Source organism: Phocoena phocoena, chromosome 5 (genome assembly GCF_963924675.1).
Source record: "Phocoena phocoena chromosome 5, mPhoPho1.1, whole genome shotgun sequence".
Lineage (NCBI taxonomy): Eukaryota > Metazoa > Chordata > Mammalia > Artiodactyla > Phocoenidae > Phocoena > Phocoena phocoena.
Genome location: NC_089223.1, coordinates 74,389,799 through 74,411,960, shown reverse-complemented (window position 1 = coordinate 74,411,960; position 22,162 = coordinate 74,389,799). Strand labels below are relative to the sequence as shown.

General features: G+C 43.2%; 1 protein-coding gene across 2 annotated transcripts in view; it reads right to left on the bottom strand.

The window, feature by feature from the left end:
- Window positions 1-1,514: 1,514 nt before the first annotated feature.
- The window catches only part of RBM47 (RNA binding motif protein 47), a 210,259-nt gene continuing 189,611 nt past the window's right edge, over window positions 1,515-22,162 (bottom strand). The window contains exons 5-8 of one of the 2 annotated variants that reach the window (XM_065877361.1): window positions 13,343-14,502; window positions 12,256-12,462; window positions 9,269-9,462; window positions 1,515-4,281 (exon numbers count right to left, since the gene is read on the bottom strand). In XM_065877361.1, the coding sequence (XP_065733433.1) occupies window positions 4,048-4,281; window positions 9,269-9,462; window positions 12,256-12,462; window positions 13,343-14,471 (1,764 nt within the window). In that variant the 5' untranslated portion in view covers window positions 14,472-14,502 and the 3' untranslated portion in view covers window positions 1,515-4,047. Of the gene's footprint in view, window positions 4,282-9,268; window positions 9,463-12,255; window positions 12,463-13,342; window positions 14,503-22,162 lie in introns of those variants that run through there. The other variant, XM_065877362.1, reaches the window with a different exon arrangement.

Genomic DNA, 22,162 nt, shown 5'->3' with positions numbered 1-22,162 from the left:
TTAGCAATAGTTGTTTAGCCCTCTCCATAATCCTCGATACGGCACTGTAGATCGAATTCCTTAAATCTACCAGACAATTTTAGCAGCTCACCTAGTGCTGTGTCTTCCAGGCTGAAAGTAGGCATTTCAGCCATTCTTCCTTCAGTTCCCATCCCCCCAAGGAAAGAGGCTGCATTTGAAAACACACTAAAAGCCAACCAACAGAAAAGAAACTACACTTGGAGAAAAGCTTTCCTTTTCTTTTTGTTGACCGTGAAGTCGGTTGTTGGCACTACCGAATCTGTCCATGTCCAGGGTCAGTGTGTTTGCTGTTCGAAAGTATCTGGGACTTGGAGTCTGAGCACAGATTTCTGCCCTGGTTCCTACCAGCTGTGGGACCTTGGCCGGTCACATATCTGCTCTGCATACTTCACTGAGTTCTTGTGAGGTCCTGTGGCAATGGAAGCCAAAAGCCTAATGAATCACCCAAGCAAAGCTTTTATCCCCACCCAACACACTATTTACCTGCTTATTTTGTCCGTGTTCTCCCACTGGAATGTAGGCTCTATGTGTGCAAGGTTTTGTTGGTTTTGTTGATGCTGTAGTCACCGCAGCTCCTAGAACAAAGCCGGGCAGGGCAGCATCTAGTAGAGGTGTAATATGCATTTTGTAAGACTGTTAATTCTTTTTCTGACAAGAGCAATCAAACTCTGATTCTGCAACTTGAAAAGCATCTGTACTCTTCTCCTAGAACAAGAAGGAGTCAGCAGATCTTGTTCCCCTTGAAAACACTGGCTAATGATCTGTCATCTTGGGAAGTTCCCTGGCCTCTTCTGCCTCTGAAAGAGCCTTTTTTCCTTTTAAGAGGAAGCAGGAAGTTAGAATTCTAAGAAATGTGGGTCGGGAGGCCATGACCCAGGCTGCTCAAGACTAAGAAGGTAAAATTCTTAATCAACGGCAAAGCCACGTGGGGCAGTTTTTAGAATTCCATTGACAACCTACCAGTTTCCCTTGAATCACTTGATTGGCTTTGCTGATGGATCCTACCTGAAGTTAGTGATGATCTCTAGAGAAAAAGGCAGTACCCTGCTAATCTTGCTGGGTGCTGTGAAAAAGGTGAAACAGAGGGCTTTGGTTTCCAATGCGGTGACCAACATTAGGTCACCCCAGCACTTTCATGAGACCACCAAACAACTCGAGGTCTCATCAACTGCCTCCATGTAGATTTCTGAGTGTAACGCTCTTGGGATCATAAACAAACCAGTGCCGAGAACAGTGACAGGCTTTGCCACATCCCATTCTAATCCAGGTGCCGAGTAGTAGATGAGTGCTCAACTTTCTACCACCTGGGCACACGTTTGAAGACACTGATAATTTACAATTTTTACTATGTGCCTCATCTTCATTAGTAAATTCCAAATCAAAGATATGATTTTCTCCAGCTGAAAATAATGAATTAGTTCCTTCTATGCTGTAAGGGTTATTCTAATTTTGTTAGAAAAAAAAATGTGTATAAAGAAAAACACAATTTAAAATAAGGTCTTGAAATTGCTTTAAAGAAAGCTTTATTTACTACATACATCCTAAGAATGTATTGTAAATGAAGCAAGATCTAAATAAACTTAAAAGCTTTTCAAATACAATGCAACTAAAGATAACAACTAAACTGCTAGCATGTTTGAAAACAGAGAACTCCAAAGTTTGTTTTTTTTAAACATTTATATAGTTTGTTCTTAACCCTAAAAAAAGTTCACATTTCAAGTTACAAACTTACCTCAGTAGTGTACATATGTGAAATGTTTTTCAAACAACAGGAACAGACAGACCATAGGTAGGTAGGAGGCTCACTGATCCTTAACGGGCTATGTCAGCAACGTTTATTTTTAAGGTAGTTTGGTAGTTGCCATGTTAAGACACCATTTTTTTCCTTTTTCTTTTTTGCAAATAATTTACAGGCACATGTAAAATACAGTAAGACCCCTGGGTCAGTCTCATCCAGTGAACCTCTGTGATAATGAATCCTTCACTGGAAGGAGAGTAGGAGAGTACTCCTTTCACATAAAGTCAAAGGATGGGGATCTAATCCAGACTGCATTTTGTTGGATTACTCATTACAACAGATTTGAGTTTGGATGCAGTTTGCTGGGTACAGAATCAGGAACATTGCACAATTACTTTATGTCATTTAAGAACGATGGAAAGGAAGGTTAGGAATGTTTAAAGGCCTTCGCAGGCACTCAATAATTTTATAGAACAGTTAAATAAATATTGCTTATATATAAAGAATTCAACCCACCCTAAGATGAGGGAGAAGAGGGCATTTGGGAATCTCTTAATTTAAAATGTAAAACAAAACTAATACATTTGCTAAGGGCACTATCCTATTATTAATCCACAATAAGAATGCAGCCATCAGCAAAATTCAGTGAGTAGAAGGTTTGATGGAATCTCCAATATGACATAAACACACAACTGTGGCCTTGCCATCTATTGCACACCTCACTTCCTTGATAGAACCTTTAAAACAAAAAATTCCAAGTTGGTGTATTTCCTAAAGTAGATGACAATCTTAACAGTTTACTGTATTTTACATTCACTCTGCTAAACAAAGGCCTTTAACCAGGCACAAAACACTGCAACAATACATTTACTTCCTACTAAAACAAAACTGTTCAATAACATTGAAATAAAATGGTTTCACTTTGCATTCAACTAGGTACCATGAACTTCTGCAACATAGAACAGCTAAAAACAAGGATTAGGAGATATTTACAAACTATCTGTTACTCCTGCAGGTCTCTCCTCCTCCTCCTGGCTGTGCATGCCCCAATTCAGTTCACCTGCCACCTGCATGGCAACGGAGGGAGGCCCTGTTCAAGAAACAGTATTTCCGACACCGTGACAACCACAGACATTTCCCATGAAACATGGTAAGGCAACTAGAAGCGTATCTGCCGACAAGAGTCTTTCAGGGTCTTGTCTACAATAACATTCTCTGTCTCTACAAACTTATACTTCAAAACAAATATAATAAAATAAAAGCATTAGGAAAGGAATGAAAGTTGTATATTGGACAATTAAATAGCTATGCAAAGATGTCTTATGCAAACTATTAAAATCTTGTGCTTACACATACTCTGCTATTGAAAATACCTCCCAACCAAACCAAACGCCCCCAAAAAACCAAAAACCCATAACAAAAAACCCCAACAAAAAGAAGTATAAAAGTCATCAATGTTTTCTCTGTCAGAGTAATGCATTTGTCCTAGACTTGCCGAACACGAAGGTGGGTCTGGGAACAGGGGGACAGGGTGGCTAGTGGGTGGGGAGAGAACCTATCTAAGAGCAAAGGCACTTGGAGAAGGAACAGGGACCCAGGGTGATGGTGGCAGGTGAGAGAGCTTTCCAGTGTTTGGACTCAGAAGTGTGACAAGTCTTTCAATGTTGGCTTAAGGAGAGGTCGAGTGTTTAAAAAACAGAACCGTCATGGATAACACATAGTAACACCCGTCAACTTTTAATTCCAGCAGAAATAGAGGTTTCACTCATTTTTAAATTGCACTTTCCAGTATAACTTTTAAAATAACGTTTTATGTAGTATTTTTAAAGCACTATTGTTTGTATCTTTAAATATTGAATATATTTTTCAAAATAGTTCCCTAGCTGCTCAAGTGTGCTTTTTAATATATAGTTGATATATTTACTATTGAAGGTACTACAAAATAGAAATCTCTGGAGTGCAGAAGTTAAGAAAATAACCTTCATACTGAAAATATATCCTTAAAAATACAAAAACGAAAACCTCTATACAAATGTACTACAGCATACAAATTTTTAAGAGATGGTGTTTAAGGCACAAACCATTGCAAGCCTCTTAGAAATGTACAAACACAGGTCTGCTAAATTGAAAACAGTCTTAAAAAAACTAGTGAAAACTTCATGTATATAAAATATTCCAGTATGGTATCTGATAACATTCTTCACGTTCAGGTTTCGTGTGTGCTAACCCAACACGTTCTTTCTTCATAAATAGTAAAGTGTTCCTTCAGTGATCGTGGTGGGTGGATCTCAGTAGGTCTGGTAGACGTCGTGGATGGGCACCTGGATAGCAGCGGCGGGGAAGGCCTGAGGTATGTAGCCTGCGTACCCGCTGTAGACGGCGGCCGCCGCGTTCTTCTGCAGCGTGGCAATCGTAGCTGTGGTCGGAGCAGCAAATGGCACATAACTGGCCCCGTAGATCCCGGCAGCGGGAATTCTCTGAACGTTCGGAGCCACCGTGTACACTGGGGTTATTGGGCGGCCCTAAGGAGGAGGGAGAGAAAGAATCCTTACTGAACATGTGTAGCTACTTACTTACCCATTCATTCATTGATTCATTCAACTCCCAGGAGTCTGGAGGAGAAACAGAGAAACAAAAGTTGCCATTCTTGGGCTTCCCTGGTGGTGCAGTGGTTAAGAATCCGCCGGCCAATGCAGGGGACTCGGGTTCGAGCCCTGGTCTGGGAAGATCCCACATACCGCAGAGCAACTAAGCCCGTGCGCCACAACTACTGAGCCTGCACTCTAGAGATGGCGAGCCACAACTGCTGAGCCCACGTGCCGCAACTACTGAAGCCCAGGCGCCTAGAGCCTATGCTCCACAACAAGAGAAGCCACTGCAATGAGAAGCCCACGCACCGCAATGAAGAGTAGCCCCCCGCTCGCCACAACTAGAGAAAGCCCGCGCGCAGCAACGAAGACCCAACGCAGCCAAAAATAAATAAATAAATTTATTGAAAAACAAAACAAAACAAAAGTTGCCATTCTCAGGGCAGAAAGGCAGAGGGGTAGACAAACAGTAACTGTAAGGGAGTGAGGCAGGAGCCATTAAAGTAAGGTGAAGTTGCATCCTCAAGGCTCATTCGAATTCAGCTGGTGACACTGATGGAATTGGAATGCTCTGGGAAAGTTCCAATGCTCTGGAATCTTCTGCCCACCATTCCACACAATCAGCCTATGCCCCAGAGTGAGCTAGAGATGGGAGTTGAGGTCTACCCTTTACTCAGTTGATCTCACTGTAACTAAGAAGAAATATTTTTCCTGAACTACATGCCAGCTGCCTGAACTCATACTTAACTGAAGAAACATGATGTTTCAAGAACGGAGAGAAAGAAGCATAGTCTGTGACCACTTTACGGAACAAAGTACACAGATCTCCAAAGGGTCAGCTTCTTAAGCTGTGACCTAAAAAGATTGTGACCAGACACGATTTTCAGCAAATGTGATCTCTTCAACCGTCTCCCACCTAAGATATGACACCACTATATAAACAAATTGCTGTAGAAGCTTCGAGAAGGAGCCAACTAACTTGAGGAGCCAGAGAAAGCATCTCAGAAGTGGAGACGTTTGAGCTGGGTTCTGAAGAATAAGGTGGGGCTTCCACATGAGGAGGAAGTGGGGAAAGACAAGCTAACTGAAGCTGCCTCACTGCAGATGCCATGCTGGCTCTGAAAGTCCCTGCTGCTTCCTTCCCTCCATTTGAAAGTGTAACATACTATGTTTTCAGAACAAATAGGAGTATGCAGGGAAGACTGGTTCCGTACTTCCCGAAGTGTTTGCTATGGAGCTCGTTCTCTGAGCTGCTTTATGGAAAAGTAGATAGATGTTTGGTAAAATAAAACACACATTTAACGAAACATCTGGTGCACCTTATGTTTCATAGAATGCCCTCTAGTACATGCTGCTGTGGTCTCCTTGTCTTAATGTATCTTTAAAATAAACAATTCAGGATATGTGAAATGGAGAATTAGGTTTTAAAAAATTACTTCTTCCTGGATTTTTATAAAGGAATTACTTATCATTCCTCTACAATACCTGCAAATCAGAGTCACAAAATTATGTGCAAAGGAACTTCATAACCTAAGAGTCATTTCTTTCAACTGTAACCAAAATAATAATTATACTAAATGATAACAATAACAGAGAGATTATAGTCTGCTAGGCACTATTCTAAGTGCCTTATTTGTATGATGTTGTTTTTCTTTGAAAAATATTTTTTTACCTATTTCATTTTATTTATAAATTTATTTTTTGTTTATTTTTGGCTGCGTTAGGTCTTTGTTGCTGCGCGCGGGCTTCCTCTAGTTGCGGTGAGTGGGGGCTACTCTTCATTGCGGTGCGCAGACTTCTCATTGCGGTGGCTTCTCTTGCTGCAGAGCACGGGCTCTAGGCACGCAGGTTTCGGTAGTTGTGGCTCACGGGCTCAGCAGTTGTGGCTCGTGGGCTCTAGTGCGCAGGCTTAGTAGTTGTGGTGCCTGGGCTTAGTTGCTCCACGGCAATCCTAACCACTTCATCACCAGGGAAGTCCCGGTGACATGGCTCTTAAGCAAGGGGATGTGTGACTCTGGAGCCTGTGCGTTTAGCCTTGCAGTCACAATGAATATCTTATTAGAAACGCTTTACGACCAGGCAGACAATCTTCAGAACTGGGAAGACTGTGGTTTACAGCAAGACAGCAAGCCATCTTTTCCAAATGTGTGGACATCTCTTTAATGACAAATGCACAAAGGGAAGGAATCACAGGGAAGGTGACATGTGAGAAAAACCTTTCCATGTGCTACACTGCAGCCCAACACCTGGGCTCAGGTGAGCGCAATGGGGTTGGGCTGAGCATAGGGAGTTGGGGAGGGGGAGAGAAAAAGGCCTCAAATTTTGCTCCTCTCAAAAAACGAATGGTTATCTTTGCTCTATCTGTACCACCAACTTGTTGTGAAGACTGAGAACACTTTGAGAAATCAACGTGAAAAAATGATCGTCTATACCTGCAAGTTTTTTTTTTAATTGCTTGCAAAGGCTATATGAAACTTTGGATATAAAATGGCTAAACAGGAACATCCCTGAGCACCTGCAAAACAGAGGAGGAAGATCGAAGGTGTTCCCCAAGAAGGTTCTGGAAGCCATGCTGGGAACTGATTTCCAGTGTTGCTCTACTCCAAAAAGTTTTCTATTTACTGATCCGTGGAGCTTAAAATGCTCCTTGGGAACTTCCCTGGTGGCACAGTGGTTAGGATTCTGCGCTCCCAGGGCAGGGGGCCTGGGTTTGATCCCTGGTCGGGGAACTAGATCCCACATGCACGCTGCAACTAAGAGTTTGCATGCCACAACTAAGGAGCCCGCCAGCCGCAACTAAGATCCAGTGCAACCAAATAAATAAATGAATAAATATTAAAAAAAAAAAAGCTCCTCCCTCTGCTGCAATTTGGCAGAGAACACAGAGGTGGCAGAGGACTGAACACGTCAGAGAACCCAGGTCAATGAACTCGAGGCAGGATACAGAGTACTTAGACCTGAGGGAGAGTGGCAGGGCCACACACACTCAAAGAAGCCATTCCCACGTTACAAAGGAAGTAGCTCCTGGCATTCTGCAGAATATACTGGAGAAGGAAACAATCTCCACAGGAATCAACTGCTAATGACAGCACACTGAACAAATTCCCAAACCACAACTTCGTGTAAAGACCCCACAGCAGCATCCAGTGCAGACTGACGTAAGATAGAAACAGTCTGCATTCCAGAATGTGATCATGAAGCCTGGAACTTGGGGTCCACCAGAACTGTGACCATGCAGCAAAGACCAAAGTTCACGAGTTTCTTAGTAAAGAGGAATTAGAAATGATTAGCAAAATTCCACAAAGTAATGCCTGTAGGTTACTGTATATATTTATAGTCAGGCCACAGGAATAACTACTTTGTGAGTCATTTCCAACCTATTTTTTTTTTTTTGGCTTTTTGCAGTTAAAGAATACTTGACGATATATTGATAGATAAACTTCACATGGCCTGACCCTTTCTGAATAGTGCAGTCAAGACTGGGGCTCAGGGTTTCCCTGGTGGCGCAGTGGTTGAGAGTCCGCCTGCCAATGCAGGGAACACGGGTTCGTGCCCCGGTCCGGGAAGATCCCACATGCCGCAGAGCGGCTGGGCCCGTGAGCCATGGCCGCTGAGCCTGCGCGTCCGGAGCCTGTGCTCCACAACGGGAGAGGCCACACAGTAAGAGGCCCGCGTACCGCAAAAAAAAAAAAAAAAAAAAAAAAAAAAAAGACTGGGGCTCAGAGTGGGCAACAGCAAGCAAACAGCAGGCTACTGTGAGGGTTCACAGTCTGGCTCTGTTTCGGCATCACTGAGGAGCTGGGACAAAATATGGATTCTAGAACCCCAGCCCAGTTCTGCTGAACTGGAATATTCTGGGCTTTGAATCTAAGAATCTCTGTTTTATCAATATAAACATGTCCCCTGGATAATTCTTACTCAATTAGGTAAAAGACATCCCCGGCCTGAGTTTTTAATATGCTTATTGATTGATAAGGTGGTTGAGATTCACTGCCTCACAAAGGAAAGCTTCAACGAGATTATTTTTCTGTCTGGATGAATGATATATCACATAAGCATTCCCTGTGTACTACACATTGCAGATACAAAGCAAAATAAGACATAACTCTTGTTCTGGACGAACTTTGTTTTAATTGGGGAGATAGAACACACTGGCAGTCAAATGCCAAGGAATACTGTAGGTAATGAGAAGTATGGGAGACATGATTTCCAAGGTGAGATGTGGATGGGAGAGATTCTAGAGAAGAAACCACAGAGAGGAGAACACTATGAGTAAGTAGAGGTGGGGAAGGAGGATGGAATAGTAAGACTGGATTGGGAGGAGATGTGGGAATAGTTGGATATGGTGGTAAGAGAGGAGTAAAGGCAGGTTTTGTAAAGTTTCATGTATCTTTATCTCTATAGATATTTCTCTAGACATTTCTCTCTCTACAGCCACATGCATATATATGTATGCATGTATACATATGTATCTACTGATACAGAGAGAGGGAGGGAGGGAGTGAGGGAGCAGCAGGACTTTAAATAACTCTTCACTGAACTATAATCTGGAATGGGAAAACGTGAACTATCTCCCGGGATTTTGTGTGTCAGCTCCTTAACAATAAGAACATGAGTTAAAAATTATCCAGCATCATAAAAAAAAAATAGTATGTATAATATTATGACACTGTGAAAACTTACACATGCCATTTTTGCATACTGCTTCCCATCTTTAATACAGTGACGATATTGGGGTAGTACAATTATTACTGAAAATTTTTCTGTCCTGCCATGATTTATCTTACAAAATTTGTCTGTCATCCAGTCCCATAGTTCTAACGGAGAGCTAGGCACACAGTAAATTCTCCTGTGGAGTATTAAATGAATCCACGACACGTGAGGCCTCACACAAACGCAACGACCGCAGTAAGAACCCTACCTGGAAAGGTGGTGGCGTGGACACGGCAGGGATGACGGCGGCGGCCGCGGCTGCGGCAGCGCTGGCTGGGTCTGGCTGCACAGCGATGGGGCTGATCATGTGCTCCATTGTGTGGATTTTACCATCTTCAATCATTTTAGGAGCTGGAGCTGCCTGAAACATGGAATACTGGGCCCCGATGGCAGGGATGGCCACTGCAAGAGAAGTAAGAAGGAAACACAGGTCAGTCATCCAGTCACTGAAGGAGGTCCATCACTTTCTCAATATTTTTAAAAACCAAGTTTAGCAGCCAAGGGCTCTCCCTGCTAACTAATGCTCCCTCAGTACAGGTGCTACCCAAGAGGAAGAGAGAGGAGGTGGCAGGTACCCCTCATCCCCTTGACTTGACTTTCAAAAGGAAACACATGGGTACCAATGGGGTCTCCCCATAGATCATCAGGGAAGGAAAGCTTAGAGTTAGGTTTCTGCACCCACATTTCCTACTGCTTCTAACAGAAAATCGCATTTTGACTCTTACTCTTGAGGTTCTACAGAGCAAGAAAGGGCCTTCTAATTCTGAGAAAACAGTCTCAGAATAAGAAGTGAGAGCAGGGGCTTGAGGCCCAAGAGTGTGAGAAGGAGACTGCTGGTTCCTTATCACTCATCTAACTCGTTACCAGACCCGCTGCCCTTTTCACTTTCACCACGTTTTAAAAAGCTGGTGCTGTTGAGGGTTTCATTTTGAGAACTCAGAGGTCTGTGTACATCCTCCCCACCCCACATTTCAGATTTCAATATTACTGACTCAAGGAAAAATACATAATAAAAAATGGAAAATTCCCTAATTTTCTAATGGCCAGTCATAATAGCAAAGCAGTAGAGTGACTGCTTTTTTTGGTGGTACCTGCCAATTCAAAGACATGTTTCTGTGAGTCAAGTCCAAAGGGCTCATTTCAACCAGAGATTCAAACAGACAGCAGTTATCGAATGTCAATGTATGATAAGGAGAGGTAAAAGGAAAAAAAAATACTAGCCCTGATGTGGGGGAGTTTGCGTGAGTGTGTGGTATGTGTGTGTTGCAAGGAAGAGCAAGAATATTGAAATGCATACACAAAGTAACCTTTCACTTATGTTTTTTCTCCAACTGTAAGTAATTTCTTCTAATAAAAGCTGATGATATAAGGTAAAGAGAAATGACTGTGGGCTAAACAATGATACAGCCATTCAATAAAATATACCTAAAATCTTTTTTTTTTTTTTTGCAGTACGCGGGCCTCTCACTGCTGTGGCCTCTCCCGTTGCGGAGCACAGGCTCCAGACGCGCAGGCTCAGCGGCCATGGCTCACGGGCGCAGCCGCTCCCCGGCATGTGGGATCTTCCTGGACCAGGGCACGAACCCGTGTCCCCTGCATCGGCAGGTGGACTCTCAACCACTGCGCCACCAGGGAAGCCCAAAATATACCTAAAATCTTAACCAAATCTTTTACCTGCCTTTCCATCCATGTGATCTTGTGCCCAGATACTTCACTACTGCCCTGGTGTTCCTCCTAAAATACATAGTTCTAATTTTTTGGATTAATCAGAAATAGAGGTCATGGGGATAGGGCCCAGAAAGGGTTATAAGTTTGAGCCATATTTGAGTCGTACTAAGCAACTCTGGATTATTCTGTCAGCTACTACATGCCCCAGAACACAACTATATGCTTAAAGGTTGTTTAAGAGTTCTTTTCTCTAGTTAAATCTTAAGCTAATGCCAACAGGAGTCCCTTTCCCAACAAGTAGAAGTGACAAGTCTTGTATCCAGGCTCTGCTTTATGGAATTACAGGGAGAAACAGGATCTGTTTTACACTGCTTAAAGCACCAATGGCATTTATAAGGAAATCCAGTCTAAGGAGTCACTTACCTGCAGAAATTGCAGAATTTTTTCACAGGCATTAAAAAAAAAAAAAAAAAAAATCACCGGATTACTTAAAAAGGAAACTCTACTGGGAAAATGCTTTGTAAGCTCTATGTGGCCAATGCCAACCTACGCCCCACTCGCACAGCTCCCTTGAGTCTGTTTCAGCCGGGAGAAGGAGTGCAGACCTCAGCCAACAGAAAGTCAGAGAGGCTGAGCTTCCAAGTGAGGATGTTCTCAAAGAGTTCTTCAATCTACCCTCCATGAGACCGGGAAAAGGTCTGGAGGAGGATCAGGGAAGAATCTCCCATGTGTGGGCTTGTGTGGTGTGTGTAAATAGGGAGTCTGTGCTATGTTCACACTGTGGAAAGCTCCTTGCAGGTTAGGATCAGAAAGACCTGTTTCACATTAGGCTAACGAGCACTAACAATGTTGGAAAACTGGTTTGTGGGGCCTGGTCTGTGGAGGGTGGAAGCAAAGTTCAAGGTCCCTGGCTTGAATTACTTGAGTGCCCCTACCCCCAATCTACGGATCCAGCAAAAGGCGGAAATGAGAGCTGGAAATCAGCCGCAAAAACTTTCACTGCTGCTCCCAGGCATTCTGGTTTGTTAAGACCATGACAAGAGACAGCAGTGTTATTTGCTCCTGAAGGGGAATTTTCTACCCTTCCCAGCAACTCTCAGAACTAGCAAAGAAATGCGCCTTCTGGCTTCCGATGCATGTGGTAGAAATAGGCTTGAGTAAGCAGAAGAAAGTTTTTAGCTGGTAGAAGACACAGAAGAGACTCGTGTTCTTCTCTCTCTGCACACCCCATCCCAATCTCCCTAGTTGAGAATCTGCCTAATTGAAAAAAAAGCCTAACAACTGGTGATACCCATTTGAAAAACCCACTATCGGAAAGTCTGACTGGAACGTGGTCAAAACTAGACACTAGACTATCTCCCTAAGTTCTAGATAAGAAGGCCCAGGAGGCCACGTTCCTTGCCTAATCTTCGGTTGCCTTTGAGAAGAGGAACCCATATGCAGATGAAAGTACCCAAGGAAGTCACTTCAAAGGGAGGGCTGGGGTTCAGGCTGAAAAGATCCATTCTCACGCCAGTTTATACTGACCTGTACCAGGTTTAATGGCAACTGGATTGACGGCAGAGATTTCCAAATTCGGTACAAGTTCATATCCTTTTTCTTGTTGTTTTCCTTTTCCTTCATGATATCGGCTATATATACCACGGCCAGCAGAATATCCCCCAAGGTAGGAACCCCTGGGCCCTGGGGCTCTGTTGCCAGCTGCACCTCGACCCCGGCCTCTTATGCTGCCTGCTTATAATAACAACACAAAACATGATGAGCTACCAATAGCAACAGTACAGGAGGCGGACCTTAGCTCAAGGTTCCTGGCACTTAGGTGTTTGCGCTGGCTCTAAGCTGCAGGTGGCTACACCTCCGCCCTTCAATGAGCTCGAAGATGCTTCACACCTTCTGTTCCAGCCTAGGTGCACCCTAAAATGTCTGCTTAATGCGAGAGATGAACTTGAAGGATGAGTTCCTAGGACTGCAACTGCAACTCCAATAAATAAAAATGTTCACAGACTGTAACAAAGTTAGTTGTGGAAGGGGAACTGCTAGTCACCTTTCTCATTTTACGCGTGAGAAAACAAGCCTCGGGAGGTTAGAGGGGCTGACTTAAGTCACAGAAGCAGTTACAGAAGCACAGAACAGGACCCAGAGGCTAAGCATTCTGCTTCCCAGTGTAATGCCTGGTTTCATTACAGGCTAGCCAGTGACTACAAACAACAAAACAACCCCAACAAAAAACCCAACGACAACACTGTGCCCCCTAATCCCCAACATTCTAAAGATTTCATTTCACACGTAGTTTTAAACCTAAGAACCCACAGCCTTGCGGACTAGCCCCACAGTAGGTAGGCCCTGGAAAGGCTGAGCGCAGGAAGAGCTTGCATGCGCCCATGATTCTACCACTCATCCCACACATACTAACGATCTGCATTTCTCTCAGTGCTGTAGAAGTGCATGCCTTAAGCGCCAGCAAAGAACAGAACCCAGAACCCATACCCAAACGAGGGTGGGTAAGGGGTTCGCCGTCCACCGGCTCGGTAAATGACAGCCACCAGACCCCCGACGCCGCCCGCCTGGCAGACGCGGATCCCTGGGCCTACCCAGGCAAGGAGTCCCCACTAACCTTTCACGAAGTAGTCCCTGTTGGGCCCAATGAGCGCGTTGTAAGGGTAGCCATAGTAGGCCAGCGTGTAGGGGTCGCAGGAGTACACGTAGCTGGGCTGCTGCACCACTGCCGCCTCAGCTGCGCCGCCGCCCTTGGCCGCCTTCTGGTAGCGGGAGTACTGCTCCTTGTCCACGGGCTTGGCCAGCGTCACCTCGAGGCACGAGCCCTCCAGCTCGGTGCCGTTGAGGTTGTTCATGGCGTGCACGGCGTCCTCGCGGCTGGCAAAGTGCACGAAAGCGTAGTCGCGGATCTTCTTGACGCGCTCCACGCAGCCCGGGTTGAACTGGCCGAAGCTCTTCTTGATGGTGTCCTCGGTGGTCTCGATCATGAGGTTCCGCACGTAGAGGATCTTCACGGTCTCCATTACGTCCTCGTCCACGTCGATCTCAGGCTCGGCCCAGTCCACGGCGATCTGGTGGCCCCAAAGCTGGATGCGGCCGGGCATGAGCTTGCGGCGCGCCATGGCGGCGGCGCGGTGGCTCTCGTACTCGACGAAGGCGAAGCCGCGGTTCTTCATCTTGTCGGCCGCGCTGGCGTAGACGATCACGTCGAGCACGCCCTCCGTGACCTTGGCGATCTCTTCCAGGATCTCCTCGCGCTTCTTCATCTTGGGGATGCCGCCGATGAAGAGGCGGCAGTTGTCCACGCTGCAGCACACGCCGAGCAGGCGGCCAGGGCGGATCTCGTAGTTGTTGAGCTCACGCACGGCGCGCTTGGCCTCGTGCTTGTGGCAGTACATGACGAAGGCGTAGCCGCGGTTCTTGCCGTCGAAGTCCATCATGAGGCGCAGCTCGTAGATGCGGCCCACTGCCTCGAACACGGGCACCAGCTCGTCCTCGTACACGTCGCGCGGGATCTTGCCCACGAAGACCTCGCAGCCGCGCTGCGGGTGCGGACCTTCCCAGCCGGGCGGCGGGCCGCCATACTTGCGCTGCCCGTTCTCCTGCACCATGCTGTAGCCCGTGCGCTCCATCAGCGCCAGAAGCGCCGCCTCGTTGGGCGCGCCCGCCACGCCCTCGGGCACCTTGGCGGAGGACCCAGCGGCCGACTCGCTGCTCATGGCTGCGGTGGAATCCTCTGCGGTCATAATGTCAAAGGCATCCAAGCCCGGCGGAAACCTGGGGGAGGCAGGAGGGAGGGGGTGAGTGTGGAATCTTTACCGAGTTGAGTCAGAACTTGTTTTTTTTTTTTTCTTTCTTTCTTTTTCAAAGCCATACAAGACTCACGCTTAACTATCAGGTGGTTGAATGAGAAATAAGATAGAGACCGCTCTAGATATGCAGCAGCTCTAAAATTGTCTAAATTGGGCAAGGTGTTTTGCAGGAAAAACCAGAAGTGACTCGGGGGAAAAGAATCAGAATGAGCAAGTACTTCCGCTTAGTCAGTAACCCAATAGCTTTGAAGCATAGAGAACCTGCTGTCATTGTTGAGGAAAACTTCACGTTCTTGCAGCAGTTGGCAACATCTTTTGCTTAATTCCTGCACTGTCAAGTCAGACTGACTTCCTTTTAGTTACAGCATTGTACCCCCTTTATTTCGTTGACAGACAAAACCTCTTTGCTTTCTTTTTTAAGCCAGCTTTTTTCATTTAGGAATGGAAGGAGGGCAATGTGTTTATATTAAGGAAAAAACCGAGGAGGTGTTACTGAAGATACAGAGCTGTGTGCGGAAGCTTTTTACAAGGAAGAAATGGAACACCCACATTACCAAGGACTTGTCCTGGGAACTGTGCTAAGAGCTGGTAAGTCTGATTTTTACGGTGTCGTTCCCTATCAGCAAAATTCTTGGTATGAATCATTCATGGATTTGGAATCAGTGCACAAAGAGCTAGATTAAGTTCAGGCTGGGGGACTTGTGAAGCGGCAACAACCTGATAAACTACACTATAGTTTTCAGAGAACTGTCACATGCATTATCTTATTTGATCTTCTTAATCTCCTTTCATGGGAAGTGATATTATCATTAGTCCCAAATGTCTATGGGGAAATAGGCTCAGAGAGGTTGAGTAAATTGCTCATTTCACACAGCAAGTATCAGCTCATATCAGGACTCGATTTCAAGGCGTATGGCTCCAGATTCCATGTTCTTTCTTTGAAACCAGTGCTGAGCAATAGAACTTTCTGTGACGATGGAAAACCTGTCACTAGCCACTTGTGGCTACTGAACACTGGAGATGTGACTATTGCAGAATTTTTCATTTTACTTTAAAATTAAATAGCTACACCAGTGCAAGTCTAAATCATGCCACCTTCACTCCTATAGCATAGGGCTCACGGAAATGATTTTAAGTTATGCAGTGAGATTATCACTAGGAGCTTCGTATTTTGCGTTTGTAGAGAACAGCTCTGATTAGCTTTTTAAAAAATGAAGTTTAGTTCATTTTTTGGGTCTGTGATAGTATTCAAGTAAATTCTATGGAAATTAAGAAAAATAAGAAAAAAAGTTATTCCTAATTCTCCTACCCAGTGATAGCTACAATTAAACTTTCCCATCTTTCTTCCAATAGTTTCTTTTGGAGGGTGGGAGAGGTGGAGCTGGGCTTCCAATAAATTTACATCCTGCTGCTTTACTTCATTTTAAAAGCATTCTTCCACGCTCTTAAAACTGTAAAAACATACTTTATAATAGCTGAATAAGGTTTCATCTTTCAACTAAATTTTTTCCATTTTTTATCATTTAAAAAAAATTTACGAGGCCAGACACTATAAAACTCTTAGAGGGAAACATAGGCAGAACACTCTATGACATAAATCACAGCAAGATCCTTTTTGACCCACCTCCTAGAGAAACGGAAATAAAAACAAAAACAAATGGGACCTAATGAAACTTAACAGCTTTTGCACAGCAAAGGAAACTGTAAATAAGACAGACAACCCTCAGAACGGGGGAAAATATTTGCAAATGAAGCAACTGACAAAGGATTAATCTCCAAAATTTACAAGCAGCTCATGCAGCTCAATATTTAAAAAAACAAACAACCCAATCCAAAAATGGGCAGAAGACCTAAATAGACATTTCTCCAAAGAGGATATACAGATTGCCAACAAACACATGAAAGGATGCTCAACATCACTAATCATTAGAGAAATGCAAATCAAAACTACAATGAGGTATAACCTCACACCAGTCAGAATGACCATCATCAAAAAATCTACAAACAACAAATGCTGGAGAGGGTGCGGAGAAAAGGGAACCCTCTTGCACTGTTGGTGGGAATGTAAATTGATACAGTCACTATGGAGAAAAGTATGGACATTCCTTAAAAAACTAAAAATAGAACTACCATATGACCCAGCAATCCCACTCCTGGGCATATACCCAGAGAAAACCATAATTCAAAAAGACACATGCACCCCAATGTTCATTGCAGCACTATTTGCAATAACCAGGACATGGAGACAACCTAAGTGTCCATCGACAGGTGAATGGATAAAGAAGATGTAGCACATATATACAATGGAATATTAGTCATAAAAAGAAACGAAATTGAGTTATTTGTAGTGAGGTGGATGGACCTAGCAACTGTCATACAGAGTAAAGTAAGTCAGAAAGAGAAAAATAAATACCATATGCCAACACATATATATGGAATCTAAAAAAAAAAAGGTTCTGAAGAACCTAGGGGCAGGCAGGAATAAAGACGGAGATGTAGAGAATGGACTTGAGGACATGGCGAGGGGGAAGGGTCAGCTGGGACGAAGTGAGAGAGTGGCATGGACTTATATATACTACCAAACATAAAATAGATAGCTAGTGAGAAGCAGCCGCATAGCACAGGGAGATCAGCTAGGTGCTTTGTGACCACCTAGAGGGGTGGGATAGGGAGGGTGGGAGGGAGACGCAAGAGGGAGGAGATATGGGGATACGTGTAAAGCAATTATACTCCAATAAAGATGTTAAAAAAAAATTTACTACTGGGAATTCTACATAAGAATATTAAGGGAAATTTCAAGGATAATTAAGGTAAGTTTGATCATTTAAAGAAAACAAAACAAAACAAAAGAAAATATAGGGACACAACAGAAGATATTTATTTGCCCACTGGCCAACCAATACTTCTTTGGTTCATTTGCTGTAACATCAAGGGGCAGTACAGTTTAGCAGTGGTCCGCAACCTTTTTGGCGACAGGGACCAAGTTCGTGGAAGACAATTTTTCCACAGATGGGGTGGGGGTGGGGGATGGTTCCTGGATGATTCAAGCGCATTACATTTATGGTAGTACACTTTATTTCTATTATTATTACGTTGTGATATATAATGAAATAATTATACAACTCACCATAATGCTGATAGGAGGAGGAGCTCAGGTGGTAATGTGAACTATGGGGGGCAGCTGTAAATACAGATGAAGCTTCGCTCGCCCACCCGCCGCTCACCTCCTGCTGTGTGGCCAGGTTCCTAACAGGCCAGGGACCGGTACCTCAGAGGCTGGGGACCCCTGCAGTTTAGTGGGTCAGTGACTGGCCACTGGAGCCAGAATGCGTGGTTGTGTGTGAATCCTAGCTCTAACACTTCCTAGTTGTATGACCTGGAGCAAGGATATTCAGCTACCCCATGCCTCAGTTTCCCTATCTATAAAATGGGAATGATGACAGTAGTATTAACTTTGTTGAGTTTAGAGAAGTGAGTTAATACATACAAAGCACTTTGAACTATGCCTGGAACATTGTAAATGCTCAAGAAATGTCAGTTATTATTCTTCATCCAAACTTCTGGGTAAAACTTCAGACCAATTCTTTCAGTTTTAGAGTAATTTTGACACTTTCTCAGTTCTTTAAAAACATCTGTTTGATACGGCTTCTATTCTTATTTTTAATTTGCTTTGCTCTTCAACTGCTTGAAGGCTGGTTTGGCAACATATCCAGTTATCATGAAGCCTTTTTTCTGGTATAAATTTGAAAATATACATCAGTTCCTGTAGTTTCAAGTTGAAGCAGAAATTCAATATCAAATTTGAACATGATGATCTTTCCCTCCTTCCAAAAGGAAGATAAGGATATATTCTTAAGAAGATTATCTGTAAAACACATATGCATTTATAATCTGTGACCTGGGAAGCAAATGCCAGGTACATATATAAACATATATGAGGGAATTCAAGATCTTACATAGTTGTCCTACATAAAACAGTGACTAAAGTCCAAAGGAATAGTCCTTATCGCTCTGCTGAGAGATGTGGAGTTGACTTTTTATTTTCCTAAAATTGTACTTTGAAACTACCATTTAACACACAAAAAAGTTGTATAACAGTCAGGCTAGAGGAGTCATTCCCAATTCCAGCCCCATTAATTTCACCAAAAATTCTGCTGCTTTCAGTAACATATCATCTCTTTTAAAATAGTTATAGCTTATTTTCCTATATCTGCGAGCCAAGAAAAGCCTTTTTTTCCTGAGCTTTCATCATCTGGAATAAGTGAATCATGTTACTGGCCCCCTTTCCCTTTTTTCTTTGGCCACTAACAAGTTCAGGATTGACTTTGTCACTTTAGTTTTGTAATTGTATAGGACATCACAACACACTCTCAGGTTCATCTAATCGTGGCTATTGGTTCATTTTTTTTAGTCTTCTATATCCCCAATGCCATGAATTTAGCTATGTATATTATTCATCTTATTGTTTTCATGTCCTTGGAAGCCATCTCACATAATTTTGGCATTAGGAGAGGAATAAATGCACATATATGTGAATATATATATATATAAAATTTGCATGAGATATAAATTAATGTAGTGTTTAAATGAACTATTTTTTACACTAACTACAAACACTAGCATAAAAACAACTGAGAACCACAATGAGATACCACTTTGCATCCACTAGCGTGCCTATTATAACCAACCAAACATAGAAACTAACAAAAAACCAAGATAAGTGTTGGCAAGAATGTAGAAAAATTGTAACCCTTGTGCATTGCTGGTGGGGATGTAAAATGGTGCAGCTACTATGGAAAACTGTATTGTGGTTCCTCGAAAAGGTAACAATTATCATACGATCACCAATTCCACTACTGGGTATATAACCAAAAGAACTGAAAACTGTGCTCCGCAGTGGGAGAGGCCACAACAGTGACAGGCCTGCGTACCGCAAAAAAAGAATTGAAATAGGCACGCTAGTGGATGCAAAGTGGTATCTCATTGTGGTTCTCAGTTGTTTTTATGCTAGTGTTTGTAGTTAGTGTAAAAAATAGTTCATTTAAACACTACATTAATTTATATCTCATGCAAATTTTATATATATATATATATTCACATATATGTGCATTTATTCCTCTCCTAATGCCAAAATTATGTGAGATGGCTTCCAAGGACATGAAAACAATAAGATGAATAATATACATAGCTAAATGTACAGATCATTTGTACACCAATGATCATAACAATATTATTCACAGTAGCCAAAAGGTAGAAACAACCCAAAAGTCCATTGACACATGAACGGACAAACAAAATGTGGCATGTATACTCAGTGGAATACTATTCAGCCTTAAAAAGGAAGGAAATTCTCACACATGCTGCAGCATGGATGAACCATGAAGACATCCTAAGTGAAATAAGCCAGACACAAAAGGACAAATATTATATGATTCCACTTAGATGACGTACCTAAACAGTCAAATTCATAGAGATAGAAAGTAGAATGGTGGTTGCCAGGAGCTGGAGGGAGGGAGAATGGGGAATTAGTGTTTATGGAGTTTCAGTGAAGGATGATGAGAAAGTTCTAGAGATGGCTGGTGGTTATGGCTGCACACCAATTGTGAATGTACTTAATGCCACTGAACTGGACACTTAAAAACAGGTAAAACGGTTAACTTTGTTATGTATATTTTTAACACACACACAATAAAAAAAAAAGAGTGAGAAAGCTCAGAGATGCAAAAAGAATAAAAAGATTCCATAAAATTAGGATTTCATTAAGAGGCCATTTAAAAATGGTACATTCAATAAAACCTTATGGGCTATGAACTCCATTCTTCTCATCTTTATAAGATAATATACCACAGTTAAATAAATTACATGGTGTGCTGTTCAATGAGTTTTCAAGGCCAAAGGCATAGATATGTGAAAGATACATGGTTTATTTAATGCCTTATAAAAGGGGAACTATATGGCGTTAGCCCTATGATCCTTCTGTCAGAGATGAAACAGAAAACTTAAGACAATTAGACATGCTTTAGACCAAGGCTTGGTAAACTGTGCCATGGGCCAAATATAGCCTGCCATTTGTTTCTGTAAATAAAATTTTATTGGAACACAGCCATACTTGTTTTTTTTTGAAGATGGTTGCTTTTGCAGTACAGTGGTGCGGTTGACTAGTTCAGACAGAGATTGCATGGCCCATAAAGGCTAAAATGTTTACTCTCGGGCTTCCCTGGTGGTGCAGTGGTTGAGAGTCCACCCACCGATGCAGGGGAAACGGGTTCGTGCCCCGGTCCGGGAGGATCCCACATGCCGCGGAACGGCTGGGCCCGCGAGCCGTGGACGCTGAGCCTGCGCGTCCGGAGCCTGTGCTCCGCAGTGGGAGAGGCCACAACAGTGACAGGCCTGCGTACCGCAAAAAAAAAAAAAAAAGTTTACTCTCTGGCCAGGTACAGTAAAAGTTTGCCAACCTCTGCTCTAGGAGATGTGCAGAGAACATCAATGAGACTAAGTAACCTATTGCCAAGTATTACAGTCACTTTTCCCTCTGTTTCCTATGCTGAGCAGTGACTTAATTTCAGGACAAAGTTTTAAGTTCTAACATATTTTAAAGAGTCTTCTTGAGCTGCCTTCCCACCCTCATTCTAAGCTGTTTTCCATTTAACTACATGGTCAAATTTGTGAGGCCTAGAAGAAGAGACATCTGGTAAAGATTGTTGGCTCAGCTCCTAACACTTTTATGTGAACAATTTCTTAAGATTTTAAAAGTGACACAAACACAGAAGAGTTTGTGTTCATTTATTCATTCATTCTGCAAATATTAACTGAGCACCTACTATGTGCCAGATACCTGTGGACCTCATCCTCACGGAGCTTACCTTGAACCCACAGTGTGGCTTAGAGTCTGTACCACAGCTGCGCTAAGTTAACTCTCACCATTGGGCTGAAATGATCCATGCAAAGCTCTGAGTGCTGAACCTAGCACCAAGTGCTCAAGAAATGTCAGCATAAGAAATCTGAACTTAGAAAAAGATACATGAACTTGAGGTAAGACTCTTACCCCTATGTAGGATTCTTGTGTTTGTACGGAAATAAGCAAGAGGTATTACCCCAGCCAACTTTAAACCAGTCAGAATGAGAAGCCTAGCTTGTGAGTTCTCGTGTAGACTGGCATATCAGAGCCTCCCAGATTCTGTTCACTGCAGGTAAGCTGTCTGGCAGTGTGATTCTCCATTGGTGATGTGGCTCAGGCGTCCAAGTGTAAGCCTGTTTCTCACCTAACCCTTGGCTACAGCAGTTTGCAAGAGGCTCTTCAGAAAGAACCTGAAGAGACTTGCTGCATTGGATGCAAATGGTACAGTCGTTCACAAGGATGCCAGATCCCCTGAGGCAGGACCCTCCCAACACAGAGCCGAGCTCACACACACTAAAAACGCATTAGTGGTCATTGAAGGCTGCTTGCATTAAACAAACATGGCAATATATTCAAAACAAATCATTTATTCACAGTTTGGCATGTAAAACAGAGGAGAATATTCTTTCAAATCAAGCGATTATTATTATGAACTATTAGCTAGAATTTCTGTTGTCTTTATTTTAGGTTGAGTTTGAGCTTGTTGGGGTAACGTAACATTCTGGGG